Raw genomic sequence first — 25748 nt, forward strand, 5'->3', positions numbered from 1 at the left:
AGTGTTAATGATTTTCTTTAAATCACCTCCCTTTTTATACTTAAATGCGTTTATTTTTGAAAAGAAACTACAGTTTTTGATAGTTATGTTTTTTCCAGTACACATTAAAGTACACATATGGCTATTTTTAAGAGGCACATCCATGTACCACCTCCAGTCACCTTGCTTACACCAGTGGCGTGCATACCTTACTTTGGGAAACGATAAATAAAGCCTGGCAGAGAGGTGAAGAGGAGAGGGCAGTGCCCAGAGACATTTTTCAGGGAAGATGGGTAAGAGGTAGTAACAGATGGACTGTTGGAAGTAGGAGAGAAGGAATGTCTGGAGTTGACTCCATTTGTAGCCGAAAAGGCTGAATGGATAATGATATTTCTGAGACTGAGAACTTAAAGAGTCGCAGCAGTGCGGGGACCAAGAAGAGATGATTGTTTCAATTTTGGGCATGTTGAATGTGAGTTGCCTTCAGGATTTTCAAAGAGATCTGTTGAGTAAACAGTGGCAAATTTGGTCTGGAGCTTAAGAGAGAAAGTTGGAAACGAGTGTTAACAGATGTGGGAGTTACCAGCATATATCATATAATCTGGGGTCTCTAAGAGGAACATACGGGAAGAACTTCTGATTCCTTTGTGTGGCACATAGACCCTTCATTATTTCCAGGTGCAAATGTATGAGGATTTTAAGCAGAGAAGAGAGAGAGATTTGCATTTTAGAAAGAGCACGTTGACAGTAATTGGTCAGGGATGGATCCAGGTTTCGTGGGTCCTGAAATTTATACAATTTAGAGACCTTCTTTAAGAAAAAAAATTCAAAATTATGAATTCAAAATGGATATGAAAGTAAATAGTTGTAATGAGAAAAGAAATCACAGCCAAGTTACTAGGCCTTGGACATTCAGGTTCCTTTCTTGGAGTTCTTGTTAGAAATGCTTGCATGGACACGCCTCCTGATGGAGAGCTAGTTTCTCCTCCCTATCTAGAACTCTGTAACTCCTGTCTAGAACTCTCTGTAACTCCTAGGGTCCCGTGCAGGCAGGGGTGGAGTATAGACTGGAGGAAGGTGAGACTGGAAGCAGGGAGCCCAGGTAGGACCCAGCTGAGAGAAGGCAAAACATGAGCTTGTGAAGCCTTAATTTGCATGGTTGTGCAGTTTTCTCCAACACCCCTCAGCAGGCTAGGTATTGACCCAGTGAAGGCATAGGATTGGCTTGATCCAGGTTCGGCGGAGCTCTAGGGGAAATGTAGGACATGGATGCCATCAGGACCATGGAAGTGAGCTGGATTGATAGGGAAGGAAGAGAAACCAAGAAGGAAGTTCTTAGATCAGGAGGGGAGGAAAGGACTAGGTATTTCAGATTGGAGCAGCTCCAGCGTATGAGTTCGAAAAAGTAGCAAGGTCATTGGCATTTAAAGGATCAGGGAACTATGAGGCTAAGCATTAGGTGAACTGTTCATGTGAACCTTGCCTTGACTTAGAATGATGGCACTAGTGTTGGAGCAGGAATGCCCACGTTTTTGCTCAATGTGTGCTCAGGCAATTATTAGTGACAGGGATGAAGAAGGTAAGAGATGCAATGTAGCTGAACAATATGAGTTTCAGAAAAATGTTCCATAATAATTTGAAAGAGTAATGGTCTAGAGGAACTTTGGGGAGCGAGACAGGAGGGTTACCTTGGGACCCTTGTTCGTGGGGTTTTAAAGAATGAGCAGGTGGAGGGGTGGGATAGGGAGAGTGGGAGGGAGGGAGACGCAAGAGGGAAGACATATGGGAACATATGTATATGTATAACTAATTCACTTTGTTATAAAGCAGAAACTAACACACCATTGTAAAGAAATTATACCCCAATAAAGATGTTAAAAAAAAAAAAATAAAGAATGAGCAGGCTCTACTTGAAAGAGCTGCAGGAGAAACGAAGTCCATGGGGGAAAGCCAGGATTTAAGAGAGGCAAGGAGATGGAAAGAGTGGGCTGTGAATAGAGAATGTCTAATCTGCTTGGGAACCGTAGGATTGTGGGCAGAAAGCCTCATTGACGTCATTAGCTAGGCTAGATTTCTTCTCATTATGTGGCATGTCAGTAATTACTGAGAAGGAGCGGAATGATAGTAAAATATTCTCTTAATAATGATACGTTACAGGAAAAGGGTTCAGACTAATGTTGAATGTGATTGGTGATAGATTGAAACTTTTCTGGTCACATGCCTTTACCCAGCATGATAGAGAATTATGTCACCGTGTTTGGCCGATTGCTTTTATATTCCATTTTAATCCCTCTGTTGGCTTTTTAGGTATAGCTTTTTATACTATTTTTTTAGTGGTTGCTCTAGGGATTAGAATATGCATCCTTAACTTACCACTGGCTAGCTAGTGTTAGTATTATATCACTTCACATAAAATGTGAGACCCTTGTGACAGTATAAATCCATTTGTCCCCTTTTATCGTTTGTGCTAGTAATGTCATGTACTTTAAAACTACATACTTTATAAAACCCACAATACAATTGTCATTTCACTTTAAACAGTTGTCACTTGGAGAAATTAAGAAAAAAGATAGCCTTTTTTTTGGAATGTTATTTATTTATTTTTTTATACATCAGGTTCTTATTAGTTATCTATTTTATACATATTAGTGTATATATGTTAACCCCAGTCTCCCAATTCATCCCACCACCACCGCTTTCCCCCCTTGGTGTCCATACATTTGTTCTCTACATCTGTGTCTATTTCTGCCTTGCAGACCGGTTCATCCGTACCATTTTTCTAGATTCCATCCACATATATGCGTTAATATACGATATTTGCCCTTTCTCTTTCTGACTTACTTCACTCTGTATGACAGACTTTATGTCCATCCACGTCTCTACAAATGACCCAGTTTCGTTCCTTTTTATGGCTGAGTAATATTCCATTGTATATATGTACCACATCTTCTTTATCCATTAGTCTGTCAATGGGCATTTAGGTTGCTTCCATGACCTGGCTATTGTAAATAGTGCTTCAGTGAACATTGGGGTGCATGTGTCTTTTTGAATTATGGTTTTCGCTGGGTGTGTGCCCAGTAGTGGGATTGCTGGGTCATATGGTAATTCTATTTTTAGATTTTAAGGAACCTCCATACCGTTCTCCATAGTGGCTGTATCAATTTACATTCCCACCAACAGTGCAAGAGGGTTTCCTTTTCTCCGCACCCTCTCCAGCATTTGCTGTTTGTAGATTTTCTGATGATGCCCATTCTAACCAGTGTGAGGTGACACCTCATTGTAGTTTTGATTTGCATTTCTCTGATAATTAGTGATGTTGAGTAGCTTTTCTTGTGCCTCTTGGCCATCTCTGTGTCTTCTTTGGAGAAATGCCTATTTAGGTCTTCCACCCCTTTTTTAATTGGGTTGGTTTTTTTTAAATATTGAGCTGCATCAGCTGTTTATATATTTTGGAGATTAATCCTTTGTCCGTTGACTCATTTGCAAATATTTTCTCCCATTCTGTGGGTTGTCTTCTTGTCTCGTTTATAGTTTCCATTGCTGAGCAAAAGCTTTTAAGTTTCATTAGGTCCTATTTGTTTATTTTTGTTTTTATTTCCATTACTTTAGGAGGTGGGTCCAAAAAGATCTTGCTGTGATTTATGTCAAAGAGTGTTCTTCCTGTGTTTTCCTCTAAGAGTTTTATAGTGTCCCGTCTTACATTTAGGTCTTTAATCCATTTTGAGTTTATTTTTGTGTATGGTGTTAGGGAATGTTCTAATTTCATTCGTCTACATGTAGCTGTCCAGTTTTCCCAGCACCACTTATTGAAGAGACTGTCTTTTCTCCATTGTATATTGTTGCCTCCTTTGCCATAGCTTAGTTGACCATAGGTGCTTGGGTTTATCTCTGGGCTTTCTATCCTGTTCCATTGATCTATATTTCTGTATTTGTACCAGTAGCATATTGTCTTGATTACTGTAGCTTTGTAGTATAGTCTGAAGTCAGGGAGTCTGATTCCTCCAGCTCCGTTTTTTTCTCTCACGATTGCTTTGGCAAAGATAGTCTTTTATCACCCATATGCTTACCATTATAATTGTTCTTTATCTCCTTCTGTAGATCCAAATTTCCATCTAGTGTCATTTCTCCTTATCCCGAAGAACTTCCCTTAGCATTTCTTGCAGTACAGATTTGCCAAGAACAACTCCTCTATTTGCTCTATCCAAAAATATTTTTATCTCACCCTCATTTTTTTTTTTTTTTTTGCGGTACGCGGGCCTCTCACTGCTGTGGCCTCTCCCGTTGTGGAGCACAGGCTCCGGATGCACGGGCGCAGCAGCCACAGCCCACGGGCCCAGCCACTCCGCGGCACGTGGGATCCCCCCGGACTGGGGCACGAACCCATGTCCCCTGCATCGGCAGGCGGACTCCCAACCACTGCGCCACCAGGGAAGCCCTCACCCTCATTTTTGAAGGATCTTTTCTATCTATATAGAATTCTGAACTGAACATTTTTTTCTTTCAGCACTTTAAAGATTGTCATTTCTTTGTCTTCTGGCCTTCATTGTTTCTGACGATTGTTCTCCGTTATGTAAGTCTTTTCTCCTTCCTCTGATTGCTTTAAAGCTTCCTTTTTATCTTTGGATTTCAGCAGTTTGACTGTGATGTGCCTAGCTGATTTGCTTTGTATTTGTTCTGCTTGGGATTTGCCGAGGTTCTTAGGTCAGTAAGTCAATATGTCTCACGAAATTGGAGAATTTTAGGCCATTATTACTTCTAATATGTTTTCTGCTCTGTTTTGTCTCTCCTTGTTCCTGGGACTCCAATTGCCTGTATGTTAAACTGCTTGATATTGTCCCATCGGTTTGTCCTGTGTGTTTTTTTTTTTTTGTCCCTGAAGCATTGTTAATTTTCCCCTTTCCTTTATCTTTTTGTTCTTCAGATTGGATATTTTCTGTTGATCTGTCTTCAAGTTCACTGATTATTTCCTCTGCTGTCTTCAAACTGAACTTTTCATTTCAGATACTGAACATTTAAATTCTAAAGTTCCATTTCTTTTTTTTACATAGCTTCTATTTCTCTATTAGGTTCCCCATTTGTTCATTCATTATGGCCATCTTTGAAATCCTTGAACATATATTTATAATAGCTGCTTTAAAACCCTTGTCTGTTAATTCCAATATCTGGGTCATGTTGGGGTCAGTTTTTATTGTTTTTACTTTTGACTATAGGTCATGTTTTCATGTTTCTTCACATGTCTAGTAATTTTTGTTGATATGCCGGACATTTTGGATGATACATTGTAGAAACTCTGGATTATGTTACCTTTCTTTGAAAAGTGTTGATTTTTGTTTTAGCAGGCAGTTGAATTATTTTCAGATCACCTTGAATTTGTGAAGACTTGGTTTTAGGTTTTGCTAGGTCAGGTCTGTTTTGGTTTTGCCTTTAGTCCCAGAGCAAATCCCATAGACCCAGGACATGGTCTTTACTCCTAAGGTGTGGTTTTTCTGGGATTTCATGGAAAATCCAAGGTGTGTATCAAGTACCTTTAACTTGGAACTCATATTCCAATCTGTGTCTTGCCTGCAGTGGGCAGCAGCTGAAATTTTACCTCCACTCTTTTTTATTTTTAGCCCTTCAGCAATTGCTTTTCACTGAGTTTCTTGGAGTCTCCTCCATGACCAAAGGATTTTAGGGGAGTTTATATGCAGATTTGGGGCTCACTCCTCCCCAGGATTTCTCCCTGTCTATCTTTAGTGGCTCTGGCAGCCCCAAATTTGTCCTCAAACCAATAAAACTGCAGCTTCCTGCTTGAATTCTAGCTGCTCAGTTGCTGCCCAGGCTGGAGAGTGTACTCAAAGGGAAAATCCATTTAAACATGGATTTTTACCCAGTGCAGTTCTTGTCTTTCAAGGATCAGATCTCCTCCAGTTTCCCTACTGCTTTTGTTTGCCCACTAGTGCGTTTAGATAGTTGTTTTCTATATTTTGTCCAGAGTTTATGCTTGGTATCTGTGTGAAGGTGAGTTGAATACAAACTGCTCCCCCATTGCTGGATCCAGAAGCTGTCAGTTGCTTTTGGATTGTTTCAGACTACACTGTGGTTTTTTTTTCAAGTGGTACTGTTGGCAAGAAACAAATGAGAGTGGTTGGTGCAGAAACAACAAACACTTTCTCTTGGAATAACTGACTGGCATTCAGGTGCCTTAGCTATTGAGACAGGAAGTGTTCTAACATCCCTGGTGATTTGGGAGTAATGATCAGAAACATGGGTATGAAAGAGGCCCAGAGACGTGGGATTCAGTCCCCATGATGTAAGAGCTAATCCTTGCAGGTGCTGTGCTGAACACTCTGTAAAGGTAGTCGAGAAAGAACTCTGAAGTTATAGATACAGAGAACAAACAGGTGTTTGCCTGAGGGGAGGGGGCGGGGGAGGAAATAAATAGGTGAGGGAGATTAAAAGGTACCAACTTCCAGCTGCAGAATAAATGAGTCACAGGGATGAAATGTACAGTGTGGGGGGATATAGTCAGTAACTATGTAATATCTTTGTATGGTGACAAGACTCATCGTGGTCATCATTTGGAAAAGTATAGAAATATCGAATCACTGTGTTGTGTAACAGGAACTAACATAGGTCAATTATACTTCAAAAACAAGCAGACTCATGGAAAAAGAGATGAGGTTTGTGATTACCAGAGGTGGGAGTGGGCGTGGGAGTGGGGGGAGGGGGAGTTGGACAAAGGCAGCCAGAAGATATAAACTTCCAGTTATAAGATAAATAAGTTCTAGGGGTTTAATGTACAACATGATAAATACAATGAACCCTGCTGTATGATATATATGAAGGTTGTTAAGAAAGTAAATCCTAAGAGGTCTTATCACAAGAGAAAATCTTTTTTCTATCTCTTTAATTCTGCATCTATATGAGATGATAGATATTCATTAAACGTACTGTAATAATAACTTCATGATGTGTGTACGTCAGATCATTATGCTGTACCCCTTCAACTTATACAGTGCTGTACGTCAGCTGAGTAGGAAGATTTACGGGTTACGTGTACCCAGGCCATGCCTTTTGCACCAGGCCATTGTCACCTGGGAGCAGTCGAGCGGATGGCCTTACGCCTTTCTTGTTTGAGAAAGGGTGGGAAGAGAGCCTGAGAAATCAACCTTGGGCTTGGACTGAAAAGCTGAAGAAGAGAGAGAGCATAGCACGTCTTAACACTGGTCTAGGAGGATGTTTTTTTCCAAAATGAGAGAACCAAGAACAATGTAGCACGTTTCTCATAAACTAAATTTATTCACCGTCAAGGACCATTCTTTATTCTGGTTTGTGTTCTTCCTAATTTGGGGAGCTTGAACAGATCCCTTCTTTAATGAAATTGTGGTGAGAGGAAATAGTGTTGTTTTTTTTTAAAGATTCTTAACAAAATTAAAAGCTGTGAACTCGATACTGCCAACCACATCCCACCCCCACCCCCACCCCCACAAACAAAGTTTGTTTTTCGAAATATTGGCTGTCCATGAAATCTAGAAGTCTAGGAAACACAGTTCTAGAAGGTTAAAACAATTTTTTAGGGTTGCTGGGCTCCCTTGAAATCTTGTGAGGGGAGGTAGTGAGGTGTGTGCTAATTTGCCAGCCATGACTTGGTCTCGCCCAGAGCACCTTTCCTCGCCTCCAGGGCCACCGCAGGGTAGAGAACTGCAGTGCGAGGCCTGTGTTGTCCGTGGTCTCACAGCGGTGAACAGAGTAGGGATTTGGACGGGCATTCCTCTCTGCATCCCACAGGATGGGGAATATTCCCAAATGTTCCCACGTACCCTATCATAAAGAGACCCAAATCCCATATTTCAATACACAGTCCTCAAACTGCCCACTTCAAATGACGCACGGGTTAATATTCTTCCACGCTCCCTCCACTTCTTTTCCATCAGTGCCCTTGAGGGGTTGTGAGAGATCAGGTTTCCTAAAGCAGCGAGGTTACAGCTTTCTCCTCTGCTCTCCTTTTGTTCCAGGTTATCCCAGTCTGGATTGGGTTGAGGTAGCAAGTCTAGGCTCTGCTTATCCGAAGTCACAGGTGCCGGGAGGGCTCACTTCCTGGAGTGCTGGGAACTCACATCCTCCACACTGTGCGTCCTTCCGGTTACACACATGCACATGGGTTTTAACAAACTGAAAGGAGTTACGAGAATGACAAAAACTATAGGTTTTGATTTATGATGAAAGTTGAAAGGAATGTTTATTTTGGCTGAACCGAAGAAAGTGTGGGGGAACAGGGTGTTTCTTTATAAGTGTGTGGAAGGTATAGACCCAAGAAAGCTGATTTCGGATGACCCAGAGGGATGTAATTGAGATTAAGAGGATGCCACCCAAGGTAAGAACATCCAGGATGAATTTTAAGAATGATTTTGGGGGCTGAAATCTGTTCTCTTTGGATCAGCCTCTTTAACAAATGGCTGGCAGCCCTATCCCATGAGTCATTTGAAGTGGGCAGTTTGATGACTGTATTGAGATATGGGATTTGGGTCTTCTTATGATAGGGTATGTGGGAATATTGGGGGAAGTGTGACACCACGAGAGTAATCGCCAGATACTGTGGTTGCCTGAACATCACATTTATTTCTCAGTGAGCAGAGGGACTGTGACTTCCTCCTCTTGGTTCAGGCAACTTGAAAGAATTTCCTTCTGTTCAGGGAAGCTGGACTAGGTAAGAGCTGGACCCCTGGAATGAAACTTGTGCAAGGCAGTCCCAAATAAAAGGCCCTGCTAATCTTCCCGTTGTCTCAACCCTGGGCATTAAGGATTTTTTTCCTCCAAAGGCTGCATTTCATTACTTTTATCATTTCTTATAAATAATATAGTAGCCACTGTCACCAGCACTTATTAAGTGTCTGCTCTGTGCCCAAGATTGTCTCCCGTGTTTACAGTAGGTCTGTAAGAGACTCGTGATCACTCTCATTTTGTGCCGGAGGAAAAGAGGCTTAGTGAAGGTGTGACTAGCCCAAGGCTACCTAGCTTAGAAAGTGAGGATTCTAGAATCTGAGCCCAGGACCATCCCTCCTTTCCCTCCTGTCCCTCTCCTCCCTCCCCTCCCCCTTAAACTATAACTTGAAAACCATAGCTTTCCCTCTTTACTTCTTTCTGGCAAACTCCCTCCCCCTGCCCCCCAGTCACTCATTCTTCAAAGCTACTGCGCTGTTGGTATGTGGAGAGTTATCTGTGACATGCAGTAAAGAGACAGCTACTTTCTAAGTACAGAGATTTATATTAAATTCAGCCTAACACAGTTTGGCATAGTGCTCAAGCTGTTAAGGTTTATTTTTGGCATCACTTTTTAATCCTGACTTTACCCTTAACCCTTCCCTCATCTTGCCTCACTAAAGAGGTAAGGGTTAGACCAAGCCTCTTGCTGTTCCTCCTGTCTTACTGAACATATTTATATTATCAGCACATATAGATTTGGTTCCAGGACACCTCCTCTGACTCCCCGCCATGGATATCAAAATTGGTGGATGTCAAGTCCCACAGTCCACCCTCCATATCCATGGTTCCTCATGGATTCCACCAACCACGGATCGTGTTGTACTGTATTTCCTGAATAAAATCTGCATATCAGTGGACCCGCATAGTTCAAACCTGTGTAGTTCAAGGGTCAACTGTACTTTGTGCCCAGAAGATACATGAAGGAGGTGGTCCTTTTGGTTTGGTCTTCCCAGGTCTTAACCTTGTCATTGATCTAGTCTCTCTTGTTCTTGGGCACTTTGTTCCAGTCCAGACAGATTCTTTTCTGTAGCCGCTGTGTCCTTTCACTCCTGTTCTAGCTGGCATGAACCTAACGTCTGGGAAATCTTGTATCATCTGGTTCAGTGCCAAGCTTTGGTGTCAGAAACCAAATTGGATTTGAATCCTTGCTTCATTTCTTACTGCTAGGATGATTTTAAATTAATCTCTCAGCTTCAGTTTCCTCGTGGGTAAACTTGTTACACAGTAGTGGACAGTTCACAGGGTCTCGGGGATTCTGCAAAGTAATCCTTCTAAAGCTTTGGCATAGAGTAAACCCTCAGTAGATGCTGGCTGTTATTATAATTATGAGCTATCAATTAGTTAATGTATTCTTTCTCATTGGCTAGGTTGGCTTATTCACCACGGATCAAATCTGTGTGTTTACGTATTCTCCTTTCTCCCTGTAACCTTTTCTTCTCTGTTTTTTGTCCCCACCCGCTTCATACAAGTTCAGATTGAATATAAACATTTCATGTCATCGTTTACATCTTTTCGCCTGGATACCCTCTCCCTGAATTGAAAAATACAATTCATAGACTCAAAGAATCACAGAATTGTAGAATTGGGAGGAATCACTTCTACTATGAGTTAAAATCCAGGATCATGAAACTAGTTAGTGGCAGAGTCAGGACTAGAGCCCAGACTAGAAGCAGTCTGGTCTAGTGTTCTTTCTACCGCAATTTTTTCCTTACCCAAATTTCACATATGCATATATGCACAATTAAAACACAATCCACAGCAAATTGGGGGTGGGGTGAGAGGTGCGGGGAGGCACTTTTATTTAGAAACTCATTCTCCCGTCATGTCTAGTCCTGGCAGGGATCTGACCTTACCTTTTGGGTGTAGAGTTGTTTTCTGGCCCTCAGGGTACTGGTGTTCAGAGTTCCCAGCCACAGAGTGGAGAAGGTCTCTGTTCCTCTTCAGCACAGGTCTTCATTGAGCAGATACACCTACAAACAACCCTCGTACTGGTGCTCTCCTCTTCCCCACCCCTGTCTTTTTTCTCTTTTGTTAATCTAAACTTCATGCATCTAGTTTTTTTTTTTAGCTTTAGCTTTTCATTGAAATTTGAAACATCCAGGAAAGTAGAAACAATAGTACAATGAACAACATACACCCACCACCTAGGTTCAATTGTTTTCAACATTTTGCTGTATTTGCTTGAATGATAATTTTTAAAATATTTTAAAATATGTATTTACATGTTTTATATATAACTTTTTGCTGAGTTATTTCAAAGCAAGCATCATGAAATGTCACTTAAATTCTTCAGCATATATCTCTGAGAAATAGGGACATTTTCCTAGAAATCCACAACTCCACACCTAACAGTATTAGCAATTCCCTAATACCATCTATTACCCAGGCCATATTCATTTCCCCCAGTTGTCTCCAGAATATCTTTTATAGCTAACTGTTTTCAAACCAGGATCCAATCAAGAACCACTCTACTATGTTTCTCTCTCTTAAGTCTCTTTTAAAAAATTTGGAATAGTCTCCACCCCAGCCCCCTTTTTAATGGTATTAACTTTTTGAAGAGTTTGGGCCAGTTATTCTCAGAGTTTCCCTTGTGCTGGCTTTTTCTGATTCTTTCTTCCTAGTGTCACTGAACTTCCTCCTCTTTCACCTGATCTGCAGTAAGCAGGAAGTCAGATTGGAAGGCTTGCTTACGTTCCAGCTGAATGCTTGGGGCAGTATCTTTTCCTGGGTGGCACTGTATGCCTCAGGTGGTAGCACATCACGTCCCCATTGTTGACGTGCTAAGTGTGATCACTGAGTTAGGGTGCTGACAGATATCTCTGTTGTCAAGGAACATTTTCTCCCTCGCACCTGGCACGTAATGTGTGGGGTGATTCTTTGGCATCAAGAGAATGTCCAGTTCCCTGTCAATCAGTCTTTCACCTAATGGCTTTAGCATCTATTGGTGATCAGGTTTCTGTCTTATACTTAAAATAGAGTTCACATTTTGCTATGTCCATTTCAGCTTGAAAGAGCTACATTTACTCATAAGGGTTCAGTTATAAGCTTGCATGCTCCATTACCTGCCATGACCTTAAACCCGTGAGGGGAAAACTCAGGTCTGTGATGAATTAGTTGTCAGACCCAGGTTGAGGCTGGAGGAAGAAATTGGCAGAGATGGAACTGTGCCTGGTGGACAGATTTGAGGAATAAATGCAGCCCCTGCAGTGTGCGCACATATTAATAAATGTTAGTCTTCTCTCTCCTCAAGCACATAAGAGCAGCTTTCCTGGATCTTCCGTCAGGTTGCTGGAGAAAGGAAAGGAAGTTTGTTTTTAGCCAGAAATCAAGGGTTGGACATGGGAGGTGGGAGGTGGGAGGTGTGCAGTGGATCTTGCTTAACTGAATGCCTTTTCTTTTGGGAATTCATGCGTGTGTTTGGACTGGCTTTTTGAAACAGGCTGCCGTTTGGATTTTGGACTGATTCACATTGTGGGGTTTCTCCAGGACTTCTGAGAGTGTGTGAGAAGTTTCTAAACTCGAAAGGCTCCTTTTTTGGCACTGCAGTATCTTTTCTATTTCGGCATCTTAAGAATCTGGGGGAACCATATAAAGATCAGAAACAAGTCTAGCCCTAAAGGCTCCCTGTGACTTGGTAATTCCAGTTAGTTGAATCCTGGCCCATTCGGATGAGACCATATAAAGTGGCCGTTTCCTGAATTTCCTGCTCTCTGCCTCTCATCGGCTCCTTTTTGTAGAAAGCTGGTATTTCAGGACCGCAACCACCAGTCACGTGCTTCCACCCCTTTACTCGCAGTCATTTCTGCCCCTGTTTATTTTTGGAGAGAGCACATTTTTGCTTCTCTCCAGGAGCTATGCGGGGTCCTGCCCCCTCCGTCCATCAGGCGGCAGCCCCGGCAGGCTGTGCTGCTTTCCCACACTCGGAGACGTGACTCCAGCTTTTAAGAGAGAACACGAGGGATGCACTGCTTAAGGGCTACCGTCACCCGCTCCTATTTCTGTCCCTCCTGGGGTTGCACATTTTAAGACTCTTTCTTTTTTAAAAACAAGTTTGGGTAATGTTACCTGGCGGTAAATCTGCCAAAATTGGAAATCGTTTTCCCGGCAGATGTCTTGGGGCCATGCCTTATTTAAAGGATAAGCCAGGACTTTTGAATTCTAGGTCTAGGTCCTCTCTTCTTCCTGGCTTTTAAGATCATTTGAGCTCTACTCTCTCTCACCCATCCGGGTTTGTTTGTTTGTTTTTCCCTCCTTCCTAACACAGGGATAGGAAACAGATTTCTTCTAGAGTCATACCTCATACAGATGGGTAATGTCTTCCCAGGTGCTTGGTCAAGGAGGATTGTGGAGTTGGTGGGCTCGGTGGAAAAAAAAAGCCACAGCTGTCTTAGACTAAGTTTCTAGTTTCAAGGATGGAGCAAGAGTAAATTCCTTTTTCTCTAAATGCCCGGGTCATTACACAGAGAACCCAGACGCACAAGATTTGAGAAATAATAAATCACACATTCATGTCTCCTATTGTCCTACCCAGACCTGGTGGGCAGGAGAGGGAAGGACCCCTGGCACAAATGGTGGGGTCCGTAATGAAGGGTGACAACTTCTCAGCACTTTCTGTGAGGACTGGGCTCTGACAGTGAGCTGGGGAGGGCATTCAGGCTCCCAGAGCCGCCCAGCATCTGATCTGTCACCACAGGCAGGGGGAACACAGCAAGTCTGGCAGCTATTCTAAAAGGAGCAACAGCAGGGTCTTGGTCTAGAGTGTGTCCTGTGTTTCACGTCGTCGTGGGGAGAGGGCCGCAGCGCTCTTTCTGAAACTGTGCTAACAGGTGTCTCGATGACGTCGTCATAGCTCTTAGGGAGAGCAGCCAGATATTCAGGGGCTGGACTGTCCATGCAAAAGAACCCACCAGACCTTTGAAATTGTATTGTGAAAAACCAGTCACCCGCTTACGTTTCAAAGATCATTTGCACCTAATTTTAAACTACTCCATTGTGATCAAGTTGCATCAGCTTTCGCTTCCAGCCTGCATTGTACAGGGATAGGTGCTGAGGACCTCGGACCCTGACCAGTGATCAGTGAACAGCATTTGCTACAGCCTGAGTGTTATGTGCTATCCTGGTGTCACTGCACCTTGCATCTGGTTGCTTCTGGAATGCTTTTCCTTTACATTTCTGCTTATCTTTCCAATCCAGGGCCAGCCCCACTTATTCCATAAAGCTTCCGTCAGCCTCGTCGTCCTCAGCACTTCCCACGCTGGTACGATTCTGTGTAGCCTTCAGTCAGGCCTTGCAAACGTATGCACGCTTGTCAGAGCGCTGTCTGAATGATGCCCCAGGAGAGTGTGGCCCAATAAAAACCACCAAAGGTGACGAGAAAACTGCAGAGTTTAGTGGAACTGCCCCAGGGCTGAGGGGTTCCTCCTCAGCTTCACCTTTGGACCCTGATGCAGCCTCTCGCTGGAAGGACTGTCAGTTCCTCCATCCCTGATACCTACCTCCCCACTCCAGTGTGGCCTTGGCGTTTTCAGATTAAGCCCAATGTCCATCACATAGATTTCATACAGACCTGATACACCCTGAATTCTGCCTCTTTCCAGCCTCATTGGACCCGGGGTATCATTTGAGGACAGGGATGACGTCTTCTGCTTTTTCTAACTCACCTGATGCGTATAGGACAGTGCTCAGCTCCCCACATAGGAACAAAGTTGAATTCTGGGGAGAAGCCTTTGTCACTTGGTAATAGTGGTTAATTACGTCTGTCTCATGGAGACAGGGTATTTGTGTTTTTTGTTTTGTTTTTTTTGCGGTACGCGGGCCTCTCACCGCTGTAGCCTCTTCCGTTGCGGAGCACAGGCTCCAGACGTGCAGGCTCAGCAGCCATGGCTCACGGGCCCAGCCGCTCCGCGGCATGTGGGATCTTCCCGGACCGGGGCACGAACCCGTGTCCCCTGCATCGGCAGGCGGACTCTCAACCACTGCGCCACCAGGGAAGCCCGGAGACAGGGTATTTGTGTGTGGCCGTAACAAGACTCATAGTAGGGAGTATTTATTAAAAAAAACAAAACGAAGAATTTCTTATCCTAGGACTCAGAGTACTAAATCATGACCATAAGGATTCCCCATCAGGAGAGACATCTCCCGGTAAACACCCAAGCCCTACCTTGCAGAGAGCTGAGTTCTGCCCGCCCCCCATCTCCCGGCCACCTCAGTGCTCTCTCTGAGGTTGGCCAGGACTCCCAGTGGGGAGCAGGGAAGGCCACTATAACCCTGCCCCATTTGGTGCAGAGAAGTACTTTGTAACTCTTCCTCTCCCAGGTGATCTCAAGGAAAAGCAGCCTATACGGTTTTTACAACATTATGTCAACTCCGGAAGTCTTCAGTTATTAGTGCAAAAGCCCCTTTGATTTGGGGACTAGTTGTTAAATTCTTCGGCTGCGGAGGAGTGACTCTTGTGTGGTGGTCTTTCTGTTTCGAAGCTGCTGTCCTAATTTAGCAGCTGGCACTGTTTCGGAGTGGAAAGAAGATGAGAAAAGAAGTGTCTTTGTGTTACATCTAGGCAGAAGGGATTCTCACTCATCCTTCCAATAGCTGTGACTTTCTGGGGTTTGTGGTTAAAGAAGAGAAAGCAGATCATTTGGGGGTTTGGAATCTTAGGGAACTTTATTAACCATATGATGCATCAGTAGTCAAAATGACAGCTCAGGCCAGGCTCAGAGGAGTCTTTATTCCCCCTCTTTTCCAAATGGTGCAGTATATGTTATTACACGTGGCCTAGCCTTTCAAATATTGACATTAGTGCTGCTGCTGCCGCTGCTAACAGTAAAGATATGGTACTTATTATGTGCCAGGCACTGCTCTAAGCATTTGCCACGTAGTCAACTAATTTAATCCCTCAACAGCTCAGTGGTTACTCAAAGGAGTGAGTTTTGACCTAAATTTATGTCACTTATGCTCCTTTTCCACGATGCCTAATCTTTCACAATCCCTCCCCAGTTCAGTCCCTGCTCCTCTTGTCCACCACCACCTTTTTTTTTTTTTTGCTGCGTTGGGTCTTTGTTGCTGTGTGCAGGCTTTCTCTAGTTGCGGCAAGCAGGAGCTACTCTTCGATGTGGTTCGCGGGCTTCTCATTGCGGTGGTTTCTCTTGTTGCGGAGCACGGGCTCTAGGCGCGCGGGCTTCAGGAGTTGTGGCTCATGGGCTCTAGAGCGCAGGCTCAGTAGTTGTGGCGCACGGGCTTAGTTGCTCTGCGTCATGTGGGATCTTCCTGGACCAAGGATTGAACCCATGTCCCCTGCATTGGCAGGCGGATTCTTAACCACCGCGCCACCAGGGAAGTCCCTTCCTGTCCCCCTTGTCACCTACACCCCATGGCAGAAAGCAGAGGTGGGGTCAGGACACACAGGTTGAGGAACCTTGCCAAGGCCACCAGACCCCTTCCCTTCTTCTTGTAGACTATCAGTGGAAAAGTGCCATATAGGCCTGGGCCTCCTGACACCATGGCACCACGGATTTCACATGGGTTTATTCTGTCCAACACCCAGAGCAAAGAGGAGACAACAGGGGATCCCAGCTCTGAGAAGCTAGTTCCAGGGCCACACACCCAGATGCCACAGGGGCTAGGCAGGGCACCTGGGTGAGTGAAGTGGGACTGGGGGTTAGACACAGGCATACCTGCAGTGGGCACACTGACGTGGTAAGAAAAGATCTCACTTCCACCCAAGAAATATGCTTGTTCCCATTTTTGTCAAAATACCTGACATAGCTTTCATTTTCCCACTTCCAGTAGGCCTAGGAAGCGAGAGAGAATTCTGTACTGGAAGAGAAACAACAGCACAACCGCCATCATAATAGATGTCAACTGGCACTTGACTTCAGCAGGAAGGAGAGAGACAGAGCGGGTGGGGGCCGTGGCGAGCTAGAATGCACGTGTCCAGTCACCATAGGGCGGCTGCTTCTCAGCCCCAGCATTGCTAGAGTTTCCAGTTTTCCGAGAGAAGCCGGAGAGTCCTGTTTTGTGTGGAAATCTTACAATTTTTAAAATGGTAGTTTAAATTTAAAAACAGACAAAAACCACTGTATGGCCAAACCAAATATGCAGTTCCTAGTTTGTGACCTCCAAAGTCAGGAATGCACATTGTCACAAGATGGTCCTACCCTTGGGTAAAGGAAAGTGGGATGTTATCTGCAAAAGCATAGGGAAGAAAGCTGTGGGCCAGATTGGTTTAAAACCTCCTGTAGGGGCCCGATATGGTTCAGTTCCAATCTCTTTAACATTTGCAATGCCTTCCACATGGTAAGAGCTGAACAAGACAACGTTCTTGATCTCTGCTTATACACAACTTTGGCTTGTGGTAGTTTGGGCTTATTCTGATTCCAGCTGGTCCTTATAGTTCCAACACTCAGTGCTGTCTGAGCAGCCTAACCTCTGAGCTTCAGTTCCAGATTCCTGGGACAGAGAACGTGATTGGTTGTGACTGGCTCTGACTGGTGCAGCCCTGGTTCAGTCACCTGTGTCTAAGGGAAGAGGGGTCCTGGGATGGAAGGCTTCTCCATCCAGCCTGGGGACCGGTGATTGTGTGTGGCAGGGATACTAAAAAAGGATGCATGGACTGGGAATTAATGGTGGGGATCTCTTCGTTCATCTTTGTTGGGTTCCCCCCCTGAGAGAGACAAGCAATAGTGCGTTTTCTACTTCTACATTTTTGTTGTTTCTGAGAGTCCAGAACCTCATTACTCAAGTTTGTTTTCTCTAAAGTGCTACTTAGGTTTCCCAGGAGCTAAGTTGGATGCAGGCTTTCCAGGACTTGCCTTCTCCTCCATCAGGCCTTTCCAATAGGTTCTGCCTCGTCCCGCAGAAAGGCTCCGTCTCTAGATGGAACATGTCCTTGGCAGGCTGGGGTGCTACCAGAGAAGCAGGAAAGGAAACACATCTTGGTGTAAAATAAAAATATCAAAAGTTAAAAGGTATTTTACCATATTGAGGGAATGTTTTCTTAAAAAACTGCAAGCTAGGTTTTAAGCAACAGATTGAAAGGACATTACAGTGATTTTAGCCCAGGAGTCTGCAGAATACTTCCCACCAAATTTGGCCCACTGCTTGTTTCTGTGAAGTTTTATTGGAACACATTACACCCAGGTGTTTACTTCTTGTCTGTGGTTTGATTGCCCTGCAGCTTCAGAGTTGAGTAGCTGCAGCAGAGACTGTGCGGCCCACAAAATCAAAAATAGTTACAAGAATTCCTGCACTTGGGTTTGTGGATGTATCTATTGCAGGTGAATGCTTCCTGCCCAAATAACTTGAGTAGCTTTTTGACCCACCACTTGAGTTTGTGTCTTTGAAGCAAGCCTCTCTCTTATATTTTTATTTTATTACTTTTCTTTTTATAAAAGTGATATAAATTGACGGTAAAAAATAATTGGAAAATGCACAACAGCATAAAGAAGGAAAAAGAAATTGCCATAATCCTTTCACTGGATCCCTTTAAAAATTGTATAAAAGCAGGCGGCTGGTTACAGATGTTCTGGCTGGTTACACTAATGTTCTGTATTAGTGATCTTTTCACAAAATTAGAAGCATATACCTACTATTTTGAACATGTTTTAAAAAGTTAACGCATGTTGAACTTTCTCATATCATTAATTCTTTTTTAATACAGTTTTTTATTATTGCATAGTATTTTCACATGTGTATTCCGTGATTTACTTAAATTCCTTACTGACGTCCAGTTATTCATTATATTCAAAAGTGACATTATGTTTCTCTCTGATTATTTCCTTGGGATAAATTCCTGGGGTTAGAATTGCTGGCTCAAAAAGTGTGAGCATTTCTAAGACTTTCAGTAGACGTTGCCAGATTGTCCTCCAGAAGGATATGAAAGCACCCAGGTTTCATAGTATTTGCATTTGAAGGTTTCAGAAGGTTGGTTTAGGTTCCTTAACCTCAGCGCCTGTTTGCTTGAACGCTGGTCTTGAGTGACTGTTTTGTTGACTTCTCTTCCCTTGCAGGCTCCCCCTCCCAAGCCACCACGCCGGCAAGGAGGCTGGGCAGATGACTCCATGAAGGCTTCCAAGTGAGTGCTGGCAGGTCACGGGGTGGGGGGCGGGGGCGGGGGGCGGGCAGGGGACACTGTGCTCCTGTGTTGTTCTTTTATTTTTTATAAGCGCTTTACTGAGATGTAATTCATATACCTTACAATTCACCCCTTTGAAAGGTACAATTCAACTGTTCTTAGTATATTTTCAGAGCTGTAGTGTCATCACCACAATCACTTTTAGAACATTTTTATTACCCCCTAAAGAAACGCCATACCCATTAGTAGTCACTGCCTGTGTCCCCCTGCAACCTCCCCAGCCCTAGGCAACCACCAACCTGTTTTCTGTCTCTCTGATTTGCCTATTCTGGACATTTCATGTAAATGGAATCATAGGTTACGTGGTCCTTTATGACTGGCTTCTTTCACTTGGCATGTTTTCAAAGTTCCTCCGTATTCTAACATTCTGTGCTTTTCTTAAAGTTACTTTTTTTTTTTTTTTTTTCGGTACGCGGGCCTCTCACTGTTGTGGCCTCTCCCGTTGCGGAGCGCAGGCTCCGGACGTGCAGGCTCAGCGGCCATGGTTCACAGGCCCAGCCGCTCCGCGGCATGTGGGATCCTCCCGGACCGGGGCACGAACCCGTGTCCCCTGCATCAGCAGGCGGACTCTCAACCACTGTGCCACCAGGGAAGCTCTTAAAGTTACTTTCTAAACAGAATGGACTTGCCTGTTAGTTACTGCTGGATTACAAATCATTTTGGTCTTTAATCCCTTGTGGTAAGTCTCAGACGAAAGGTAAACCAATATACATGTATGTATGTATACACGTTTACTACACCAGTGGGATGGCCAACGATAAACTCAGGGAAGGAATTTCTTTTTCTCAAAGAAGAGACATTACTTTTGTTCAGAATTTCCTTCAGCAGTTGTTACCTTCAAAATAGCACTATCGAAAATATTTTTTTCCAGTTTTCCCCCCTTCCTCCTCCCTTCCACTCCCCACCTCTAAACACACACACACACACACACACACACACACACACGTGCACACACCCTTTTTTCTCCCCTGAATCATCTGAAAATAAGCTGCAGTCATCATGATATTTCACCTCTTAATATTCCAACATGCACCTCTGAAGATTAAGGACATTCTCTAAATAATCACGTATAATGATCACATCTAAGAAATTTCATGAAGATTTAATAATATTTAAAATATAGTCTATATTTAAATTTCCCCAATTGTCCCCAAAATCTCTTCTGTAGTTCCAGGATCCAATCAGAATTCACACATTATGTTGGTAGTTCTGTCTCTTTTTAGGCTCTTTTAGTCTCTAAAATAATTCCAGCTCCCCTTCGCCCTACTACACCTCCACCCAGTATATTGACTTTTTTGAGGAATCCAGGTCAGTTGTCTTGTAGAGCGTCTCACATTCTAGATTTCTCTGATTGATTCCTCATGATCAGATTCAAGTTAAATGTTTTTGGCAAGAACAGGTGATATTGTGTACTTTTTATTGTATCAGAATAATGGTATAGAAAGATATACTCAGAGATATCTCACTCCCATCCTTATTCTTTCTACCTCATTCCCATCCATCTCCCATGGGTAACTTCTTTATTAGTTTCTGTTTTATCCTTCCTGTACTTCTTTTTGCAAAAAATAAGCATGTATATATAAATTTAAAATGTATCCCTATTTGTTTCTATATGTTAAGATTCAGCAAACTGTGGCCCACAGGGCAGCCACCTGCTTTTATACAATTTTTAAAGGTTACTTTCCATTTATAGTTATTACAGAATATTGGCTATATTCCCCTTCTTGTTGTACAATACATCCTTGAGCCTGTCTTACACCCAGCAGTTTTACCTCGCACTCCCCCACCCTATATTGCCCCTCCCCACCCTCATTCCCCACTGGTAACCACTAGTTTGTTCTCTGTGAGTCTGCTTCTTTTTCGTTATATTTACTAGTTTCTTGTATTTTTTAGATTCCACATAGAAGTGATATCATACAGTATTTGTCTTTCTCTGTCTGACTTATTTCACTTAGCCTAATGCCCTCCAAGTCTATCTATGTTGCTACAAACAGCAAAGTTTTGTTCATTTTTTTAATGGCTGAGTACTATTCCCTTGTATCTCTATACACCACTTCTTAATCCATTCACCTGTTGATGGACATTTAGGTTGCTTCCATATCTTAGCAATTGTAAATAATGCTGCTAAAAAAATTGGGGTACTTGTATCTTTTCAAATTAGTGTTTTTGTTTTGTTTTGTTTGTTTTGGATATATACCCGGGAGTGTCATTCCTGTGTCATATGGTAGTTCTATTTTTAGTTTCTTGAGAAACCTCCATACTGTTTTCCACAGTGGCTGCACCAATTTATATTCCCACCAACACTGTATAAGGGGTCCCTTTCTCCACATCCTTGCTAACAGTTGTTATTTGTATTCTTTTTGATGATAGCCATTCAGACAGGTGTAAGGTGATATCTCCTTGTGGTTTTGATTTGCATTTCCCTGATGGTTAGCGATGCTGAGCGTCTTTTCATGTGCCTGGTGGCTCTCTGCATTTCCTCTTTGGAAAAGTGTCTATTCAGTTCTTCCACCCATTTTTTAATCAAGTTGTTTGGGTTTTTTTGATGTTGAGTTGTGTGAGCTGTTTATATATGTTGGATATTAACCCCTTATTGGTCATATCATTTGCAAATATTTTCTCCCATTCAGAAGGTTGTCTTTTCATTTTGTCGATGGTTTCCTTTGCTGTGAAAAAGCTTTTAAATTTAATTACGTCCCATTTATTTATTTTTGCTTTTATTTCCTTTACTTTAGGAGAGGATCCAAAAAAAATATTGCTGCAGTTTATGTCAAAGAGTGTTCTGCCTATGTTTTCCTCAAGTTGTTTTATAGTATCTGGTCTCACATTTAGGTCTTTAATCCATTTTGAGTTTATTTTTGTGTATGGTATTGGAGAATGTTGTAATTTCATTCTTTTACATGTAGCTGTCCAGCTCTCCCAGCACCACTTGTTGAAGAGATTGTCTTTTCTCCATTGTATACTCTTGCCTCCTTTGTCATTGATCAGGTGACTGTAAGTGCACAACCACCTGTTTTTATATATCATGTTTTATTGGAACACAACCACACGCTAAGTCTACATTTTATTTATTTATTTTTATAGTTGTTTTTGAAGTAGAGTTGATTTACAATGTTGTGTTAATTACTTCTGTACAGCAAAGTGACTCAGTTATACATACATGCATTCTTTTTCAAATTCTTTTCCATTATGGTTTATCACAGGATATTGAATACAGTTCCCTGTGCTATGCGGTAGGACCTTGTTGTTTATCCATCCTATATATACCAGCTGGCATCTGCTAATCCCACACTCACAGTCCTCCCCTCCCCAACCCCCTCCCCCTTGGCAACCACCAGTCTGTTCTCTATGGCTCTGATTCTGTTTCTGTTTCCTAGATAGCTTCATTTGTGTCATATTTTAGATTCCACATATAAGTGATATCATATGGTGTTTGTCCTTCTCTTTCTGGCTTTGCTTAGTATGATAATCTCTAGTTACATCCATGTTGCTGCAAATGGCATTTATCCATTATCTTTATCCATTCATCTGTTGATGGACATTTAGATTGTTTCCATGTCATGGCTATTGTGCATAGTGCTGCTAGGAACATAGGGGTGCCTGTATCTTTTTGATTTAGAGTTTTGTCTGGATATATACCCAGGAGTGGGATTGCTGGATCATATGGTAGTTCTATTTTTAGTTTTCTGAGGAACCTCCACACTGTTTTACACAGTAGCTGCACCAACTTACATTCGCACCAGCAGTGTAGGAGGGTCCCCTTTTCTCCACACCCTCTCCAGCATTTGTGATTTGTAGACTTTTTAATGATGGTCATTCTGACCAGTGTGAGGTGATACCTCATGGTAGTTCTGATTTGCATTTCTCTAATAATTAGCGATGTTGAGCATCTTTTCATGTACCTATTGGCCATCTGTATTTCTTCTTTGGAGAAATGTCTCTTTAGGTCTTCTGCCCATTTTTCGATTGGGTTGTTTTTTTTTTTTGTTGTCAAGTTGTATGAGCTGTTTGTATATTTTGGAAATTAAGCCCTGTTGGTTGCGTCGTTTGCAAATATTTTCTCCCATTCTATAGGTTGTCTTTTCGTTTTGTTTATGGTTTCCTCTGCTGTGCAAAAGCTTGTAAGTTTGATTAGGTCCCATTTGTTTATTTTCGTTTTTAATTCTATTGCCTTGGGAGAAAGACCTAAGGAAACATTGGTACATAAAGGTACATTTTAAAATTTAGATCTCTGATCCATGTGGAATTAATTCCAGTGTACAGTATGAGGTGCAGATCTAGTTTTATCTTTTTTCTAAATGACTATTGTCCCAGCACCATTTATTTGAAAACCCATCTTTCTCCAGTGAATTTAGAAGCCACCTTTGCCATAGTCTGTATCTTTGTATGTACTTGGGTCTGCTTTTGGACTCGTTACTCTGTTCTGGTGGTCTTCCTGTCTATTTATATGCCATATATGCCATATGCCATTTAAGCGCCACACTGTTCCTTTGGTGAACATAACACTGCTTTTTCGTGTTAACTAAGAAGAAGAAGGTGACTTTGAAGTATGCTAGTGAGAGGCTAATTGAGGAGCCCTACTTTTCTAAGTTATTAGGGTATTCTAGTGTTTATATTATCTGGAATTTATTTTGAAATATGGAAATGAGTCAAATCCTATATCTGCTTCTTAGAGAAAAAGAAAGAGAATCTCAAGTGTTAATTCCTCGATGAATATATTAAAGATTTTTCCAGATCAGATCCATTTTCCCTGGGAGGGAGTGCTCTTCCATTTCCGGTGTTACTTTTCAAGGGATCCCCTTGCTTGGCTCCTCGGTCTGCCGCCTGGTCCTGACCCCTCAGTGTCTGTCGGCATGCCCAGGGCTCGTCCTCCAGCCACCTCTCCTCTGTCGACGCTCGCTCTCGGCATGCTCTCCATCCCTTCTCGGGCGTTTTCCTGTCACCTGTATACTGATAACCCCAGAGTTTGTATCTCCAGCCCAGTCCTTCCCCTGAGCATCTAGCTGTCCACATGACCTTTCCACCTGAATGTGCAACTCAATCCTAACACGTCCAAATCGGTCCTCTTCATTTCCACCCCGTCTCCCAATCTGCACCTCCCCAAGGCCCCTCAGGTCTCCATAAATGGGCTCCACCTTCCCTGTCACTCAGACGCAGAACTTTGGGGTCGTCCTGGACTCCTCCATGTCCACTCAGGTTCAGTCTGTCAGCAAACCTGTTCAGTCACAGTTGAAACACACCTGTCGTCTGCGCGGCCAGTGCTACAGCCAGCGTCGTTCCTGGTGCTGACTCAGGCCAGGCTCTCCTGACTGGCCTCCCCCTTCACCTTTGCCTCCCTTAGTCTTATCTGCAAGAGCCAGAGTGACCTCTTTATAACATAGGTGAGGTCATTTCACGTTTGTCTGCTCAGAACCCTCCAGGGGCATCCCCCACCCCCACCCCAAAGTAAACCCCCCAGTCTTTACCATGGCTTCCCAGGCTCCACCTGACCTCACTTTATACAGAATAGCACCCCTCATCAGTCCGTGTTCCCCATCTCCTGCTGTAGGTTTCACCACCTTACATATATCCATACACACACACACGTGCACGTATTGTTTTTTTCTCTCTACTCTCCTGTAAGCTCCGTGAGAGGAGACACACCCTTGTTCACATACCCCCAGTGCCTCAAACAGTGCCAGTCCATGATGAGCACTCAGTGACTATTTATTGAACACATGAATGATGAGATCGGTAGTTTGGTTGGTCACTTACTGTGTCGGTGTGGCACATGGAGCTCTGGACGGCTGGGAGACCTGTTGGGGAGATGATGCTCTGTGTGAAGGGTGATAAGAGCCTGAACTGGGGCAATGTGTGTGAGCATGGACAGGAGAGATTTGGAGACATCTTGGGGGTAGACTTAATAGAAGTGCCATTAGTTGGATGCAGGGCAGAGGGTGGAGTTGACGGTCCACTGCAAGGTGCCTGGCTTCGGTGACTGGTTGGGTAGTGGTGCCGTCAGATGGAGAAGGCAGGAGGAGAGACCTGACGTGGGGGCGGTGGTGGTCCATGCAGATCGTCTCCATGGTGTGGGAGTCCAGAAGAAAGGTCAAAAAGCAGTTACAGATTGAGCCATATGTACAAATAGAAGACAAGGACAGAACCTTGGATTTGGCTGTTTGGAGGTTACTAGGGGCCTTTGAGGAAGTGATCACAGTGATTTGTGTTGGGACAAAAGCCGATTACAGTGGGTTGAAGAGGAAGGTGGAAGTGAGGAAATGGGGACAGTGGTACAGGCTCCTACTCTGAGAGGGAAAGGAAAGAGGTGGGGCGGTATTTGGAAGGGGGAATCTGTGTTGAGATTCGTGTGTGTGATAAACCTGGGGAAAGAGTGATTACAGATGAAATAGGGGGGTGTGAAGGAGTAGGATCCTGGAGACATAGGGTAAGACCTTCCGAGAGAGACTAATTAACCTTGGACAGGAAGAGGCAGGGACATTTTTCCTCCAGGACAGGAGGGAGCTTGGAAAGGCTGGTAAGTTATCAAAAAAGGCTGAGGGGAGTAGGGAATTGGGGGAAGAGGCCATTTTGAATTGGCCTGCGTTTTTTTTCGTCTTCTTCTTTTTTCAAAGTGGGAAGGCAAACAGTGTTGAGCTTACTGGAGCAAAGGAGAGCTGGCATCTGGAGGCAAGTAGAACACATTTGAAACGAAGAGGAAAGGGGGCCAACTAGCGGTCAGAGAGGTGATTGTTGGGCTGGATTGAGGATCTGCCCCGTGAAGGCTGGAGAACGTGAGCTCCTGCTATTTGCAGGTGCCCCAGGGGAGCTCTGTGCTTCCTGCCCTGCAAGAGCTTTGATTCCAATTAGGGAGATGAGGCATTTTCATTCACAAAAGTCAGGATCGCATCATAAGTGA

The 25748-nt window shown here is 43.4% G+C and overlaps 1 protein-coding gene across 2 annotated transcripts in view; it reads left to right on the forward strand.

Moving 5' to 3' along the window:
• IFT43 (intraflagellar transport 43) overlaps window positions 1-25748 on the forward strand; it is an 88625-nt gene that overhangs the window by 14100 nt on the left and 48777 nt on the right. For both annotated transcript variants that reach the window (XM_029239559.1, XM_029239558.1), the window contains exon 3: window positions 18729-18793. In XM_029239559.1, the coding sequence (XP_029095392.1) occupies window positions 18729-18793 (65 nt within the window). The remainder of the gene's footprint in view (window positions 1-18728; window positions 18794-25748) is intronic.

Source organism: Monodon monoceros, unplaced genomic scaffold (genome assembly GCF_005190385.1).
Source record: "Monodon monoceros isolate NGI ecotype Baffin Bay Population unplaced genomic scaffold, NGI_Narwhal_1 Super_Scaffold_21, whole genome shotgun sequence".
Taxonomy (NCBI): Eukaryota; Metazoa; Chordata; class Mammalia; order Artiodactyla; family Monodontidae; genus Monodon; species Monodon monoceros.